The sequence below is a fragment of the Microtus pennsylvanicus genome, chromosome 5, assembly GCF_037038515.1.
Source record: "Microtus pennsylvanicus isolate mMicPen1 chromosome 5, mMicPen1.hap1, whole genome shotgun sequence".
Taxonomy (NCBI): domain Eukaryota; kingdom Metazoa; phylum Chordata; class Mammalia; order Rodentia; family Cricetidae; genus Microtus; species Microtus pennsylvanicus.
The window spans coordinates 138,764,641-138,782,665 of record NC_134583.1 but is presented as its reverse complement, the minus strand read 5'-3'; the positions used below and the strand labels follow the sequence as shown (position 1 = coordinate 138,782,665).

The 18,025-nt window shown below is 39.0% G+C and overlaps 1 protein-coding gene and 2 non-coding genes across 4 annotated transcripts in view; all 3 read left to right on the top strand.

Moving 5' to 3' along the window:
* Positions 1-1,039: 1,039 nt before the first annotated feature.
* Positions 1,040-18,025, top strand: part of Eif3a (eukaryotic translation initiation factor 3 subunit A) — a 29,829-nt gene continuing 12,843 nt past the window's right edge. The window contains exons 1-13 of one of the 2 annotated variants that reach the window (XM_075974570.1): positions 1,040-1,271; positions 7,444-7,634; positions 7,785-7,921; positions 8,417-8,580; positions 9,646-9,845; positions 11,131-11,339; positions 12,793-12,964; positions 14,024-14,128; positions 14,492-14,590; positions 16,019-16,135; positions 16,335-16,520; positions 17,023-17,370; positions 17,623-17,727. In XM_075974570.1, the coding sequence (XP_075830685.1) occupies positions 1,223-1,271; positions 7,444-7,634; positions 7,785-7,921; positions 8,417-8,580; positions 9,646-9,845; positions 11,131-11,339; positions 12,793-12,964; positions 14,024-14,128; positions 14,492-14,590; positions 16,019-16,135; positions 16,335-16,520; positions 17,023-17,370; positions 17,623-17,727 (2,082 nt within the window). In that variant the 5' untranslated portion in view covers positions 1,040-1,222. Of the gene's footprint in view, positions 1,272-7,443; positions 7,635-7,784; positions 7,922-8,416; positions 8,581-9,645; positions 9,850-11,130; positions 11,340-12,792; positions 12,965-14,023; positions 14,129-14,491; positions 14,591-16,018; positions 16,136-16,334; positions 16,521-17,022; positions 17,371-17,622; positions 17,728-18,025 lie in introns of both variants that reach the window. The other variant, XM_075974571.1, reaches the window with a different exon arrangement.
* Positions 14,236-14,364, top strand: LOC142851464 (small nucleolar RNA SNORA19). The gene has a single exon (XR_012910782.1). It is a non-coding gene; the product is annotated as a small nucleolar RNA SNORA19 (small nucleolar RNA).
* On the top strand, positions 15,577-15,708 carry LOC142851463 (small nucleolar RNA SNORA19). Its single transcript, XR_012910781.1, has one exon. It is a non-coding gene; the product is annotated as a small nucleolar RNA SNORA19 (small nucleolar RNA).

Below are 18,025 nucleotides of genomic sequence, written 5' to 3'. Positions count from 1 at the left end.
TTGTAAAATGTGTAATAAACTTGCAGTAATTTATCCCACCTTTTCCTTCTGTACCTTTCTTATTATGGTGCTAGGGACTGAGCCAAGGGCCTTGTTCATGCTAGGCAATCTTCAGCCCTGAACTCAAGCTATTTCCTACCAAGAGCTTAATAATTCGACGCAGTTTAAATGGCTTTCAAGCTCTAAGCATAGTAATTAATCTCTGCACACTAAGTTTGTTAGTCAGCAATAAAAGACATGGCTTGCAATAAACCCTTTTCCCAACACACATTTGTTTGTGACGTGGACTGTTATGTAAAAATCGACGACACTCGCGTTATTTTCAAACACACAGAGAATCAGCTATTTTCCAGGGCCTTCTCCCTCTTATGAGGTGGCTCTGCCAGCACTAGCTTTCTCTTGAGAATCCTTGAGACACTAAACACACAAGGATACCAAATAACTCTACTTATTAGGGTGCTCCCCTCCCCTTCCTTGTCAATCAAGCGACAGGTACCCTATTTCCCGGCGCCGAGCTCCGCATTTCCGTTAAGTAAATTCGGCCGGCGGTGGCAGCACAGGCCTTTAATCCCAGCACTCGGTAGAGGCAGGAGGCCGACCTGGTCTACAAAGTGAGATCCAGCACAGCCAGAGCTACACCACACAGTGAAACCCTGTCTCGAAAAACAAAAAACAAACAAAACTCTTTCTCAGCGTTTCCTAACAGTCAGGCGAGGAGCCTACGTAGCCAATGTGACCTTAACCTAACGCGGTCTGCCCACGCGCCATTCGCTTTGGAAGTGATTGTGGAGACCCTGCCTTTTCTCGTCGCAGATCTGACAGCAAATTCCCCTTTCCCAACCCACGTTCGTTCGTTGGAGCACCGCTGTCGGGAGGAAAATGTCTCCAAGGTCCTCCCCTCCTTTGCCCCAAGGGGTACACAACTGTTCGCGCCACCCGGTACCCGCCGCCACGTCAGCCCGCGCTCCACAGACGAGCGCGCCTGCGCGTGGAGAAAGTCGGAGCATGCGCAGAGGCCCGCCCCCTACATCCGGGGCTCGGGCGGCGGCGGTGCCGCCGCAAGGGGATCACGTGGCTCCTTCCTTTCCGTCTCTGGCCGGCTGGGCGCGGGCGACTGCTGGCGAGGCGCGTGGAAGCTCGCGCTAGTTCCCCTCCGCCTCCTCTCCCGGTCCGGGCCACTAGGGAGTTCGCTGACGCCGGGTGAGCTGAGCCTACAGCCAAGATGCCGGCCTATTTCCAGAGGCCGGAAAATGCCCTCAAGCGCGCCAACGGTGAGTAAGGCAGCAGGTCGCGCCGCACAGGGCCGGCCTGAGGCTTGGGAGGTCGAGGGCCCCTGCCCGATTCCCGGAGCCCGGGCTCTGGAGACCGGTGATCACGGCCGCCTCCACCCCGGCCGTGTCTCGGCACGGCCTCCCCGCTCAAACGGGCCGCGGCGGAAAGCGCGGATCAGGAACCGTCGCCCCGGCTTGTCTTCCCTGGCTGCCGCCTGATGCTTGCGTCGCGGGGTCTCTCCGGCCCAGCGAGCCTTCGCCTCGATCAGCCTCCCTCCGGATTTTCAGACTCGCGGGCTGCTTGGGAAGCCCCGCGCTCCCGACCGCCATCTGGGAGTGCCGGGGAGGAGGAAACATGGCTCCCTCCCGGGGACAATGCACGCGAGAACCTCTGCTCCACCTCCCGCAGGGGCCGGGAACCCGGCTAGTTTTCCTCCACCCTGCCTCTCAGGCACGTCTGGCCCCAAGTCCCACGCTGAGGCCTGCTGGGTCAGGGTCCACTTCCCTTACACAGTCGCTAGTTTGCACTTCTGGCCTCTCATCCATTAACTTGTTTCCTGTGCCCTCCCTCCCCCCATATTGATTAAGGCCAGTTCGAAAGCCTATTCTGAACCACGAAAAGTTAATATTCTTTAGGGATTTAAAAATGGTTCTTCCCAGACAAGCCTCTAGAGTTGTTTCCCCAAGGTCACTTGGGAGCTTCAGGAAACTAAAACCAAGGTCTCTTGATAACCAGATCAGATTTTTTTTTCCTTTTTTCCTTCCTCCACCGCAGCCCCACCGTCTGCTGTTTCTCTTAACATATGTGTGTTTAAGCCCTGGCCCTTGCAGGAAAGACTTGTCCTGATCTCTTTAGTTTGACATTGTGAGAAGGAAAAGTCGTATGCACATCTCTGATCTTTAAAAATTGCCTTAAAAAAATCCTAATAATTCTGTAGCCGTCTCCCCTTTTAACTCCCAGTCCAAACAGGTAAACCATGTATGTTGAGGGTTTATGTTTGGCAAGCTTGTTAGAAGTGGAGGTCTTATTTTGTGAAAAGGCCTTTTGAGTCAGTACTTACAAAGGAATACTGTTGATAGTCTGTCAGGAATAAAGATGTGTTGGTTATGTACTTCTGAAATGTATTTTTTTTTGTGGTTAGGGAGTAATCTGGAATAGAGTAATTAGGCATCCTGGAATTGTAGTAGAATTTACTAAAACTGCAAGTTGCAGATAACTAACCTAATACTACTAACACTAATCTATATTTGAAATCAGAGGTGTAGCTAAGTTAGGACTTTTGATGTTCTGAAACTTAGAATTCCGTTGTGCTGTAGAAAAGGTGGAGTTACTAGGTATAGCTGTTGTATAGATGTTTATTTGTAACATTTCACCAACTGGCATCCCCCCCCATCGTTGTCTACTTAAAATACTATATAGTCTTTGGCCTACATACATACACAGTAACATGCTGACCTTGTTTTTTCCTGTTTGGAATCAGCATGTGAACTTAATAGTTAAATAACTTTTAAAGTAAAAAGGTTACATAATGTGTTCTATATTTGTTTTCACTGTTTCTCATTTGAAGTAGACTTGATTAATGATGAGCAAGTTGGGGAAAGTAGCAGTAAAGTACTGTGTGGATAACATGGATTCTATTGATGTATCTTTCCAAAGGCCTGTATTGACTTCTTGTTGCAGCCCCATTAGTGTCTGAAGTAGCAAGTGGTGATGGCTTAGCTTCCAAGGGACTTGTCTGGAGCAGATTGTCTATCACATTTAGCACTGTTTATAGGACATTAAGTAGAAGAATGAAAGGGCTTTTCACATTTTAGAAATCTGTTTACTTAAATGTTTTATCTGTAGCATCTGTAACCCCAGCGATTTTTTAATGAAATAGACTTCCAGTCACACTAAGCAGTAATTTCTGAGGGAAAAATGTCACACACCCTACAATTCCTGCCTTAAGAGATGAAGTTGTTATTGAAACCCCACAATTGAGTAGTAACATCTGTTGCACAGAATAGTGAAAAATGAAGGATTGATGTGAACCTTTTCATGGTTTCAATCATGTTCTAAAGATAAACACAGAATGCTAGTAATTTCTACACTTATTCTCTTAATACATAAAATTCTGGATTTCAGTTTCTAGAATTTTAGTCTTGGAATCATTTTAAGTGTTGAAATCCTAGCTTCATCAGGCCTTCTACCCCATTAACTAGGAGCATTAAATCTCACAACCATGGATCATCATGAAGAGTTTGTTCCAATTTCATTGTTTTGTTTAAAAATATTCATCCCCTCCCTTATTTTTCTTATTATTTGGGGGACAGTGCGGGTATCTGTATGATAATTTTGTGTTTTGAGACAGGGTCTCTTATGAATCCACCTAATGAGTGCTGGGGTTAATTTAAAGGTGTGCTCTATTACACCCAGTAAAATGTTCACTTAAGTGTGCTTCCTTTAGTTATTTGAGACTTTCAGAGTTAGAAAGGATAAGTTTTAAACCAGACTTATCATTAAAGGTTTATTTTTGTAGGGTTTTTGTTTTAGCACCAGAGTCTTATTATTAGGTGGCCCAGGTTGCCATCAAACTTGATCCTGTTGCTTCAACCTCCTTCAGTGCTAATGATACAGATTTGATTCTACCACATCAAGCTTCTAAACATGACATCAAGAAACCACTCTAACAACCAACTGTAACTACAGTTGAAGGGGATCTATCCTCTTTTGACATACAAAGGCATGCTTGTGGGGCACATGCAAGCAAAACACTCATACACATAAAATAATTAAGAAATAGTATTTTTTTTTAAAGTAAAGAAGCCCCAGCCGGGCGGTGGTGGCGCACGCCTTTAATCCCAGCACTCGGGAGGCAGAGGCAGGCGGATCTCCGTGAGTTCGAGACCAGCCTGGTCTACAAGAGCTAGTTCCAGGACAGGCTCCAAAACCACAGAGAAACCCTGTCTCGAAAAAACAGAAACAAATAAAGTAAAGAAGCCCCAGTTCAAATATATATTGGGAAAGTGGATTGTTCTTATATTTCCAGTGTTTTGTATTTTATCATGAGTTCACTCCTCAACGTTAACTTTATTTGTATTTTATATTGCAAACATTGAATAATAGCTTGAAAATATAAATCCTTAGTGTACAATTAGGAGTTGGGTACATGGGTATGATGCCATTTTAATGTTGCTGTTATAATTTTCTTTTTATTTTATCTTATTTTATGTGTATATGTGTTTTGCCTGCATGTATGTCTGTGCACTATGTGCAAGTAGTACGCTATTAGAAGTCAGAAGAGGGTGTCAGAAAGAGTTGGTAGAGATGATGCGCGCTTCCATGAAGGTGCTGGGCATAGAACCCAGGTCTTTGAAGAGTAGCCAGTGTTCTAAATTGCTGAGCCATCTTTTAAGTCCTGCTATTATGGCTAAATTAATTCACTAAGGTGGGTTTTTTTTTTCTGATAAGGACTTTCAGTTAAATAGCTTTGAAAAACACCTAAAGTAGCATGGAAAACAACCTTAGGCACACTTCAGGAAGAGGATAGTGCTTAAAACAGAATTTTTGGTTCTAATATAATATCTAGCTGTACTAACTTGTTTCATTTGGTAAAATTTTGAGGCAACTGTGTGTGGCTGAAATGAAGATGGTTGTTTCCACATAATGTTGAGCTTCTATTTGTTTGCTGTGAATACTATTTAATACTGTATGGGTGGTGCTAAGGTTGTTTGCCTGGCATACTGGAGGTGAGGCGCTAGGTTTGGGTCCCAGCACTGGAGAGAAAAATAAATAAGAGGACTAAGAACATTCTGTAAAGGTGCTTAGTTTTTGATTTGTTGCATGACTTGTTCAGGTCTAAACTTAGTATGTTCTAGAGCCGCAGGAGAATTATTTCACTGGAAGAACTGGGAAGTACCATTCCGGAAATCTTAGTCATTAAACCTGTAGATCTAGTAAGCTTCCTATAAATAAGGAACTTTTATTGGCTTTCTGTGTGCATGAGTGTATGTATGTGCACCTGTGTGTTTGGTGTTCAGAGGACAGGTTATCAGATTCCCTGGAACGGGAGTTACAGAACTTGGGTGGAAAGAACAGCCTCAATGCTGTCCACTTAAAAAAAAAATGGTACTGAGGATTGAACCCAGGGCATCTAACAATCTTGCTTTAAGGCAGAACATCCCAAATTCAGATTAATTCAGAAGAGAAATTGTTTGCTCAAGTGTTTTGTTTGTTTGTTTGTTTGTTTAGGGAATAGTGGAGACAGGGTTTTACTATGTAGACCACGTCCCAGATTCAGATTAATTCAGGATGTGTGTGTGTTTTCAGCCTCCTAAATGCTAGGATTACGTGTATAAGCCACCACTCCTGACTTAATTACTAAATTTAAAAATGAACCTAACCAGTTGACTAGATTAACTATTTTCTATTATTTGTGTGAAGGGGAGAAAAGGACAAAAACACATTTTTACTTTAAGCCACTTCTATTGGCTGAATTTGAAAAGGTGCTGCATAAAATTTAAGACAGCAGCTGGATTTGGAAATGTTACTACACACAGTGCCTTCAAGCTCAATAAAGTCATTACTTTGCCATATAATTTTTAAAACTAACATTAAGTTTATAAAAGTTTTAAGTTAAGACGCATTTAAAGATAGTACAGAGTTTTCACCACAGTTCCCATTAATGAACATCTTAAAACAATATGGTATATCGCTCATAACTAAGGAGCCAGTAAATGAAGTTAATTTTTTTGTTATTTTGTATAGGATGTAAGATCTTACTTTGTAGCCCTGGAACTCACTAAGTAGACCAGGCCAGCCTCCAACTTACAGATTTGCCTCTCTCTCACACACACATTTTTTTCTTTCTGTTGTTGCTGTTGTTTGTTTTGTTTTCCGAGATAGGGTTTCTCTGTGTGGCTATTCTGGAACTCAGATCCGCCTGCATCTGTCTGCTAAGTGTTGGAATTAAAGGCATGTGTCATTAAGCTCAGCAGCTCTTTTTTCTTTTTTAAGGTTTATTTTTGAGCTGGGCCACTGTGTGTTGACTCTTCCCCTCAAGAAAAAAAAAGGTTTATTTGTGTGTGTGTGTGTGCGTGTAAAATTCTGGAAGAGCCAGATGAAGGCATTGTGTATCCCCTGGAGCTGAAAGTTACAAGCAGTTGTGTGCTGCCTGATGGGGGTGTTGGGATTTAGATCTGTGTAATAATGGGACATTCTCTTAACTGCTGAGCCATCTTCTCCAGACCCATGAATTCCTTTCTTGTCTTTTTTTGGTGTGTGTATGCGACTCATTTGGATTGTCACATTTCAAACTCACATCTATAACTTCAGTTTAATCCCAGTCAACAGCTTAGCTAGCTATTTTGTAGATGATTGCAAAATTTGTGTGGAAAGGCTCAGACCTATATCAGATCAGAGATACCAACTGACAACATTGGAATACTTAGTATCCAGTTTCGAGACTACTGGATTTCCTTCAGAATAAACTCATTTAAATGTAGTCAGTTGACCTTAGATAATAAAAACAATCTACTGTTTTTCTACTTCATAAAATCTAGCAGAGCCGGGCGGTGGTGGCGCACGCCTTTAATCCCAGCACTCGGGAGGCAGAGGCAGGCGGATCTCTGTGAGTTCGAGACCAGCCCGGTCTACAAGAGCTAGTTCCAGGACAGGCTCCAAACCACAGAGAAACCCTGTCTCAAAAAAAAAAAAAAACAAAAAAAAAAAATCTAGCAGAAATGAAATCATCCATAGAAATGTGATGAGGTCATAATTACACTTTCAGTTATTGGGGGAGGTATCCCCCCATCTATGACTCCAGTTTCTGGAATTTTAAAATCACTGAGCTCTATATAGACACTATGTTGAGATAATACTAATTTTTCATCATTATATGTTGGATGATTATGGGATTGTTAATCAGAAGGCAAACATGTAAAAAAAAGGAGTAAGCTAGAACATTAAATCAGTAAAGGGACAAGATTTAGATTTTAAAAAGTTTTTCCTTTACATTTATTTGTGCAAGTTAAGGGGACAAGAGTGGGTTTTCCTGCCACCATATGGATTCTAAAAATAAAACTCAAGAGGGTCAGGGTTGGCAGCAAGGGCTATTGAGCTATTTCCTTGGTCTGTCATTTAGGTTTTTATGTAGTATGTACAGCTAATTTTAATTCTCATTTTCTTTTCCAGAATTTCTTGAGGTTGGCAAAAAGCAACCTGCACTGGATGTTCTTTATGATGTTATGAAAAGTAAGAAACACAGAACATGGCAAAAGATACACGAGCCAATTATGTTGAAATACTTGGAACTGTGTGTGGATCTTCGTAAGAGCCACTTGGCTAAGGAAGGTTTATATCAATATAAGAACATCTGTCAGCAGGTACTGAGCTCAGTTTTTTGTATTTTTAAAGGCTTTTAATAACTTCTAGAGTAATTTACTTTTCAAATTAAGTTTTCTATCTCAGTTTGATTTTTAAACATTCTTTTAGTTCATTGGAGAAAAATTAATTCATTTTCCTTCTTCCTGTAGGTAAACATTAAATCTTTAGAAGATGTTGTTAGGGCATACTTGAAATTAGCAGAGGAAAAAACAGAAGCTGCTAAAGAAGAGTCCCAACAAATGGTTTTAGATATAGAAGATCTGGATAATATTCAGACTCCTGAGAGGTATGTGAGTTTAATGCCTTAGTAAGTATTTTGATAGTTGGCACAATGGTTTTATTTGTTTGCTTGTTTGTTTTTGAGACACCTGACTGTCCTGGAATGTATTCTGCGAACCAGGCTGGCCTCAAACTCACAGAAATTCGCTTGCCTCTGCCTCCTAAGTGCTGTGATTAAAGGTGTGTGCCACCACTACCCAGCACAGTGTTTTTCTTTTTTATGGGCCACTATCATTCCCCTACTTGAAGGTAGGTGGTTATCAGGAAAACTGCTTAGAAGCTTAAAATGTATACTTCACCAACCATGTAAGTAATATTTAAAATTTATACCTTAGGATAGAACATGCAATAAAATTTAAACAGTTGTAATACAGACTGAGAATTCGGGGACATTTCAACAGTATATATGAGGTTGTGGGAAGAATGTCATTGTTGGTTTGGGCTTTCAGATCACAATAAAATAGGAAATTACTTAATAGTTTTCCATGGACTTTCTTTGTAGTGTTCTCTTAAGTGCAGTAAGCGGGGAAGACACTCAAGATCGTACTGACAGATTGCTTTTGACTCCTTGGGTCAAGTTCCTGTGGGAATCATACAGGCAGTGTTTGGACCTTCTTCGAAACAATTCTAGAGTAGAGCGCCTTTACCATGATATTGCCCAGCAAGGTAAAATGACAACGTGAAATGTTAATAAACTGATTTGAAAAGTTGACTTTCGAATAGATTTTTGTGCATTAACATTTTGTTCTTTATAGTTTTTAAAAACTAGTTTTACGAAAAACCACAAAAAAAAACTAGTTTTAGCCTTGGTGAAATGAAATTGATCTTTGTTGCATAAATAGCTGAAAAGGAGATATATCTTACATGTTTAAGAATTGATCTACTGACTTCTGAAGCCTCCTCTTTTAAAGTTAAGCACACTGAGCAATAGGCTTTATTTTGTATATTTTCATATTATTATTCTTCATTCTTGATTATCTTACTGCCAACTCCATGACTTCTGTGCCACCCCCACTCAGCAAAATATTTTAAGAGCAAAGATGTCCCCAAAAAGTACTCTGATATTGCATAGATGTGCATTTTAATGGAACAAGTAGTTCATATTCTCTTCTGTTTCTGTATTTGAAATTAGGTTAGGTAAATCCTCATTACATAGTTGTCATTAGTACAAAAGCATGTTGAATTTTTATACATAAGATATGTAAGTTTATTGTATTTCAACCTAGCAACTTTTGTGCTTAGGTTTTTGAAGGTGACTCTGGGTTTGTTTATTTTGAATTAATTTATTATTTTTTGTGTATGGGTGTTTTGACTGTCTATGATACATACATGCCTGGTGCCTACAGAGTCCAGAAGAGGGCACTGGATTCCCTAGAACTGGAGTTACAGATGGCCATAAATTGCCATGTGGATTTAGGGAGTCTTAACTTGAGTCCTCTGGAGTAACCAGATGTTGAGCCATTTCTCCAGCTTCTGAGACTTTTCCTAAATTCAAATTCTATTCATTTCCTATTTGTAGATTTCTGGGAACCATATCTTGGGCCAGGATTTATGACCATGTCTTATTTTGCTCAGGATTCAGAGTGGTGGTCTAGGTTCATGAGGGAGTTAAGACTAATGGTGAGCTTAATTAATCTTGCTAAAGTTGATCTTAATATGTGGTGTATTAAACTTACTCAGATACTGAAGTTGACAAAATATCTAATTCTTGTTTGACAATTATGCTTACAGCTTTCAAATTCTGCCTCCAGTACACTCGGAAGGCTGAGTTCCGCAAGCTCTGTGACAACTTGCGAATGCACTTATCGCAGATTCAGCGCCACCATAACCAAAGCACAGCAATCAATCTTAATAATCCAGAGAGCCAGTCCATGCATTTGGAAACCAGACTTGTTCAGTTGGACAGTGCTATCAGCATGGAACTGTGGCAGGCAAGTTAACTGTTAGCTTTGTTCCATTCCCTCTCCACCTTGAGTATTAGTATTTACTCAATACTGGTTAATTTTAGTGGGTAATGTGAGAATTTAAGATTGTCTGACAGTAGGAAGAGTTCTAGACAGGAAGTTCAGAGGTCAGTTTTTAATAACTTGCAAAATCTGGACTAAATTATGAAATCTTCATTCTATGCCACAACAAAACCCTGCATCATGGCCACTGCTCAAAATGTGGTTTTATAAGTGGTCTCTGATTGGTACCATTCTGAGCTGAGTAGTCTGATGAAAAAAAGTATGGAGAAAAATATTAAAAGATGCAGGTATTTTTGTTCCTGTTGCTGCTGCTGCTGTTGCTGTTGTTTCCTCCCCTCAATACTGGTTGGTTTTAGTGCCAGCGATTAGTACCTGTTTATATGCGCATGCCCTTCTGCGCTAGGTACCAAACCCAGGGCCTTGTCTTGACTTGGTAGGCCAGCAATTTAATGAGCTAAAGCTCCCAACCTCGTGGTGTCAGTAGTTAAACTTTGAAATGGTAAGCATGTGCAACACCACTGATTATTACATCTCTAGCTTCTACAAACAGTATTAAATAGCAGTTTCCTCATAATTTTGTGTTAATCTGATATTACATTTTAACTTTATGTACTTTATGAGCATTTGTTGATGATGAGAATTTAAAATGACATATCCTTTTCTCTGTTTGGAGAAGTGCTGCTTTAGCACCATGCATGGTATATACTGCATTTTAGAGGTGGCATTGGTGATGAAAAGCTTCCTGGCCCTTTCCCCCTTAGTTTATAGTCACATCATTTTTGTGGCTTTATAACTTGAGGACTTTCATATTTATTTAACATAAAACCCTATTGAAATTACAAAGGATTAACTAAAATATCAGCAGTTTTTAGTTAAAATGCTTTAACTAAGAGTTAAAAGTAAAAATGTGATTTAATTTTCTGCTCTTGCCCATAGTATTTTTCCTTTTTTATAGGGACACCTGTCTTAAATTACTACGTGTAGAGGGCAAGCAAACATGATTATATTAGGAAAAATATTCTGGGACAGCCAAGACTGCACAAAGAATCCCTGTCTTTGAAAAAAAAAACAACAGAAAAATGTAAAGGCAGCATTTTTGTAATTATAAAAATTTCTCAGATTTATGAGACAAATAAAAACCATGTTAGGCATTTTATTTTCTATTATTTATAGTACGTTTTAATTTCAAGAAAGTGATACTTGATCCTTTTTAAATGAAGTGATGAAGTGATTAATTTGTACATTTTAGGAAGCCTTCAAAGCTGTGGAAGATATTCATGGGCTATTTTCCTTGTCTAAAAAACCACCTAAGCCTCAATTGATGGCAAATTACTATAACAAAGTCTCAACAGTGTTTTGGAAATCTGGAAATGCTCTATTTCATGCATCTACACTTCATCGTCTCTATCATCTGTCTAGAGAAATGAGAAAGAATCTTACACAAGATGAGATGCAAAGGTAAAAATGTTGTAGTTGGGTGGTAATGAAATTAAACTTCTATGTGGCAGTGTGGTCTAAGCCATGGTATCTTAGCTTCTGGGCGTTTTGGACTGTTGTGCATTGCAAGTACTTGATAGGATGTGCAGCGGTATCCCTAGACTCTGCTCCTTAGGGGCCAGGGGCAATCTCTAATTGTGACTACCAAGTATCTCTGAGACATGTTCTCCCTGGAGATTATTCTCCTGAACCCAGAAAACACTGGAAACCCAATTGAGAAAATCGTATATTCACAGAAGTAATGCTAACATGTGAACCTTCTATCCATATATTGGTAGATTCTCTTCTTAGCACACGTTGTATAACTAGGTAACTCCATCAAGTTCATTTCTTCTTTCTTGATTATAAAACAGTAACTGTAGCATAAAGCACTTGACTTATGTTAGGTTATATCCTGGTAAACCTATTGTAAGTTCAAAATGTTTTAAGTCAGGATGTATTACACTGACCTACTGTCAACAGTGTAATATACTGGGGAGGAAGAGGGTCTGCTCACTCTTAAAATTGCATGGCTCACTAGGAGCTGTGTGTATCATTACTGCTGCTGCTTTTTTTTCAAGACTATTAACACCTTACATCACTAGCCTGGGGAAAGATAAAAGTTTCTATTTCTTTTGTACTGTGGTAAAGATATGGGTTAAAAAATCATGTTTCTTAACATGTGAATCATAAAATGGAGACTATTTGGGAGATAGTCATGAGAACACATTTCAAAGATAAAGGAGTGTGCAAACTTGTCGATTGTAGTATAGGTCGAATGTGGTGGCACATGGATAAAACTAGACTAGCTTAACTAGGAAAAGAGGAAAATCCACAACAAACCCTGTCACATAGCTTGTTTCTTTCAGTTGCTTTATATTTTCTTTTTTCTCTTGTCAAGCTAGGAATTGAACCCATTATCCTGCACAAACTAGATAAGTCACATGTCACCTTTTTTCCTTGTATTAGTAAACTTTTTTTTAATATGTATCTGTTTTTCTTAGTTTTGTAGAAGAATACAAAATCAGTCAAATGGTTTTCCTTAAAAGAGTTCATACTGTTCTTATGAATGCTGTAATACGGGTTAGCAGCGTCAGGCCATTTCTTCTGTGTGTTGAGACTCCTGAGCACCTGTGTCCTTAGCGTTCTAAAGTGCAGAAAAGTAAAAAGTTAAGTTTTCTTTCCCTGTCATTTTTTTCTTAGTTTATAAAGCTACCTTTAATTATTTTGGTAAGGAAGTTTGTCATTACTGCTTTTGGGCCACATTCATTGTGTTGATGAGATTTAGTTTACAAGGATTCATTTCTTCAAAGTTCAGTTTTCTAATACTGTACTATGCTGGAATATGCTGGAAGTATATATTCTGTCTGCCATATAATAAATAATTAAAGAAGCATATTTATAATCTCAATAAATAAAACTTTGTTTACCACAGAATGTCAACTAGAGTCCTTTTGGCGACTCTTTCCATACCTATTACTCCTGAGCGAACTGACATTGCTCGACTTTTGGATATGGATGGTATTATAGTTGAGAAGCAGCGACGCCTTGCAACACTGCTAGGTCTTCAGGCCCCACCCACACGAATCGGCCTTATTAATGATATGGTTAGTATAAGTATAAGCATTAATAGCTCTGGAGAGAAAACTTTGTGGTAAGTTTTAATTCATGATTAAATACTGGGAGTTCAGATGCGTTGTCAGACTTCTGATGTCTGGACAAGGACCCACTGATGAAATGGGTGGATATCTTGTTCATTTGAGGAGACTTATTAAAGACCTTATTATCAGGGTATGTGATGAGTAAAGTATATTTTCAGTTACACCTGAAAGTGTCTGCATGATACTGGTTCAGATCATCATCTCAGATCCCAGTGCACATCAAAACTACTGGTACACCGAAATACGGTATGGTTGTACTTGCATATAATCCATACATAATAACTTCATGTAAGATTGGAATATAATCTCAGAATACTTAAATTTATACCACGTTGTACAATTGTTATGTTGTTTAGATGATAAGGAGAAAGCATTTAGGACAGGTGTAATTTTTTTCTTGAATATTATCTAAATTTGATTGTGTATGTGGAACCTGATGATACAAGGGACCAGCACTGTTCTGTTAATAAACGCTGGGTTTTCCGAATTTGACTCTACACAATAGTCGCCCTACTAATTATTGTGATACTTTGTGTATAAGAATAATTTGTTGCGGGACAGTGGTGGCACACTCCTTTGATCCCAGTAGATGGGAGACAGAAGCAGGCCAATCCCTGAGTTTGAAGCCAACTCTGGTCTACAGAGCAAGTTCTAAGACAGCCATAGCTCCACAGAGAAGCTCTGTTTTGAACTTGCACCCCCCCCCCCAAAAAAAAAAGTGTAAGCTCTGTTACTTTGCCTTTTTGGCTGTGTGATTTGTGCTGTCCAGCCTTTGTAAATATTGTATGTTACCTAATATTTTATTCTCTTTTCAAGTGTTTTTTTGGGTTGTTAATTATAGGTAGAAACAATATGGGGGTAATTAAGTAATGGTTTGGATTGTATTGGATTTGGTAAATTGATAAAGGAACTGGGGTCAATTAATTTTCTATTTTCATTTGTAGCCCAAAATCTCTGCTAGAAAATTTCCTTTAGCGGTTAAATGTTTTGCCTTTCTTACTATAGGTCAGATTCAATGTGCTACAATATGTTGTCCCAGAAGTAAAAGATCTTTACAACTGGCTGGAGGTAGAATTCAACCCACTAAAACTCTGTGAGAGAGTTACAAAGGTAAGCTTTGGCATGGGTGGTTTTTGTCTTTACCACAATGTTGCCATTACTGCAGTTGAGCGTTGTATTTTGTCAAAGAAAGAAGCCCTCCCCCCATGTGTTGAAAAGTGCACATTTTATTGTCTTTTTTCTTCATATCAAGAGAAAAGATATTTCTGATGTGCTAAACAAACTTTTGGAGGTAAATTAGCAACATGACTATTTCTGCCACTGTTGTCAGTCACCTTCAAACAAGTTTTGATAGTGTTTGATGATTTTTGTATCTTTATATTATATACTATTTGTATATATATAAGAAGTTGAAAGAATCTGAACTATTTGTGTATGAACTATATTTTTTTCTCAATTTAATTGATTTTATAGGTATTAAATTGGGTTAGGGAACAACCTGAAAAGGAACCAGAATTGCAACAGTATGTACCACAACTACAGAACAATACCATACTCCGCCTTCTGCAACAGGTAAAATACAAGCAAAAGCTTTATGGAGAAAGTGAAATTTCTGTCCTTGACTTATGTGAAGGCCAGAGGTGGACATTGCCTGTCTTTCCTCTGTTATCTGTTACTCTCTAGCTTGTATTTTGAGATTGTCACTGAATCTGAAGCTGACAAATAGTTAGACTGACTGGCGCTGGAAAGCTCCCCTCTGTAGCTCCTTTATTCTTTATTTTGAAGATAAAACTGAAAAAAAAAGTTTAGGTTTGCTTAAGTGAAAGCCATCCCAATTTCCACTCCTGCTCAATTTCTGTATTTGTAATTTTGAAACAGTCTCAATGACTTAACAACTGTTCTTCCCTTCTCTTTATTTGCCAAATACTACCGAGTTTCCTTAGGTGTTGGGTTGTAGTTGACCTCTTCTGCCCTACCCTCCATAGAGTCTCACTGTTTATGTTTACTCTGGCTATCTTGGAACTCGCGTAGACCAAGCTGGCCTTGAAATCAACAGAGATTGGCCTGCTTCTTCTGCCTTCCAAGTGTTGAGATTAAAGGCGTGCATCATTGCACCTACCCTGAGTTTTCCTTGCTAATATTCCGTATTCCTTTAAAATTTTACCTACATTATTTTTCATAGTCTGAAAGTTCTACTTACTCAGATAATAGTAATGAAATCATCTATTTCTTGCCACTGGAACTCCTTTAGGGTTTCCCCATTAGAAAGTGTTAGAGCATCAAACAGTTAATATGCATATACCTTTGCATGTGAGTGAGACTCCTGCAGCATACGTTAGTCACACAGTTTATGTAATTAAATCTTTAGCAGCTCCTGAGAAGACTATATTAACAGCATCTTACCAGTAATGGACGTGTGGTCTTTATTCTTTTTGCTTACACTGACTATTGGTATTTTTCTGTCATATTAATTCAATGTCATAACTATGGTTGAGTGTTGCAGTTTATTGGTGGTGTGAGTTCTTTGTACTTTATTTTCATTTGTTGAGGGAATACTGTTGCACATTTCATTGACCTGCTTTCTTCTGAAAATGTGAGCAGTGTTATTTCTTATGTGCTATACAAATACTTGAAGGTTAATTAGCAGAGTAACTGTATATAGTAATGCTGCCAGTCTCCTTCAAACAAAAATAAGTATTACAAGTATTTATATTAGGTAAGTAGTAGGCCTTTATCTACAAATATGTGGCCATTTAATGGTTTTTGACTTTGTGAAACTGGGAATTCAGAAGATGGTTATGTATAATAAGTACAGCATATGATTCAGAGCCTTGGGAACTCCATAGTCTACTGCTGTGCTGAATTGCATGAACTTCAGTTTTTTACCTTTTCTGGACAGTGGTCATAATTTTTGCTTTCTCTAGCTACCATGAAATTGCGCATAAAAAGTGTGACTATATAGTAGCTATTATTATTAACCCTGTGGTTTTTTTTGTGCAGGTGGCTCAGATTTATCAGAGCATTGAGTTTTCTCGTTTGACTTCTCTGGTTCCTTTTGTTGATGCTTTCCAACTGGAACGGGCCATAGTAGATGCAGCCAGGCACTGCGACCTGCAGGTATGTGCTATAAGGAGGCACTGGTGGCCGGTTAGAAGGTCTTTGAAACTCTGCTTTTGATACAATAGTATCAAAACTATTAAGTTTAAGTCTAATTAGTAAATTCTCATTGGTTTTCTATTAACTTTTTGGATGATAATTTTCTTCTCAAATGCAATTGTAAGTTTAGGTTTGATTACTGATAATTTAATTTTCAAAGGTTCGTATTGATCATACTTCTCGGACTCTGAGTTTTGGATCAGACTTGAATTATGCAACTCGAGAAGATGCCCCAATTGGCCCTCATCTGCAAAGTATGCCATCAGAACAAATAAGAAATCAGCTCACAGCCATGTCCTCAGTGCTTGCAAAAGCCCTTGAAGTCATCAAGCCTGCTCACATTCTGGTATGTGTTTTGAGGGGAATATGAGCTATAAAAGTTTGAGGTACTTGTATATCTTTCACAATATGGTTTGGGATGAAATCTGTGGAAGAGATTTTATGATTTCACTGGTGGTTGAGATGCTTTTGTCAAGACAAGTTGTTGAACTGCCTTTCAATGGGTTATAATGGATATGTTATACAAAACAGCAGACAACATACACAAAAACCTTGGCCTAGTTGTTGAGGTGATTGTGTTCTTGCTAAATGATTGTTGGTGAGCTCTAGTCTTGACACAATAAGTTTGGAGCTGAGAACAATAATAGACTGGCAAATAGTGTTTTAGCTTGTGTTATTGCTAGTTAGAGAGTGAATAACTGTAGTGCTATAGTATTTGGATACTAGAACATTATCTTACTAAATACACATATTTGTGGAAAGCTAATATTTTACACTTATTTTTACTACTGCTGTCTAATACCAGGTCATAGTTATAATCACTTTAAAAAATGTATTTGTTTTTGAAGCAAGAGAAAGAAGAACAGCATCAGTTGGCAGTTACTGCATACCTTAAAAATTCACGAAAAGAGCATCAGCGGATTCTGGCTCGTCGACAGACAATTGAGGAAAGGAAAGAGCGTCTTGAGAGTCTGAATATCCAGCGTGAGAAAGAAGAACTGGAGCAGAGGGAAGCGGAGCTCCAGAAAGTACGGAAGGCTGAAGAAGAGAGGCTGCGCCAGGAGGCAAAGGAGCGAGAAAAGGAACGAATTCTTCAGGAACATGAGCAAATCAAAAAGAAGACTGTTCGGGAGCGGTTAGAGCAGATCAAGAAGACAGAACTGGGTGCCAAAGCATTCAAAGACATCGACATTGAAGTATGTAGCACATCAGTCACTCATCAACACTTGGGACCTCCAGGCAACACTCCTCTATAATTAAAATTAATCTTTAAAATTTGTAGCCAGGAATTGGCAGGGGCAGGTGGACCAGGCAGGCTGGAATTCTAGGACAGCCAGGGTTTTAGAGAGAATTCATGTCTCAAATACATATAAGCTAAAATGTTTCTGTCTGAAATAAATATAAACTAAAATGTTGTAGTGATCATTCTGCCTTTGTGTTGCCAATAGGACCTTGAAGAACTGGATCCAGATTTTATCATGGCCAAACAGGTTGAACAACTGGAGAAAGAAAAGAAGGAACTTCAGGAACGCCTGAAGAATCAAGAAAAGAAGGTAAAAGAAAGGGTGGATTTTTTTTTTTCCTTGAGGGTTTTGTTTTGTTTTGGGTGTTTTTTTTTTTAAGTTTTTTTAGTTTTAATAAAAGTTCTCCAAATTGTCTTCTAAATGATCTTCCTGCCTAATGGGATTTTTAGTCTTTTTACATGAGTTAAGTAGAGTTATTTTGGCTGGGTAGTGATGGTGGTACATGCCTTGAATCCTTGCACCTGGGAGGTAGAGGCAGGTGGATCTCTGAATTTGAGGCTAGCCTGGTTCTAGAACAGTTGGAGCTACATAGTGAAACCTTGTCTCT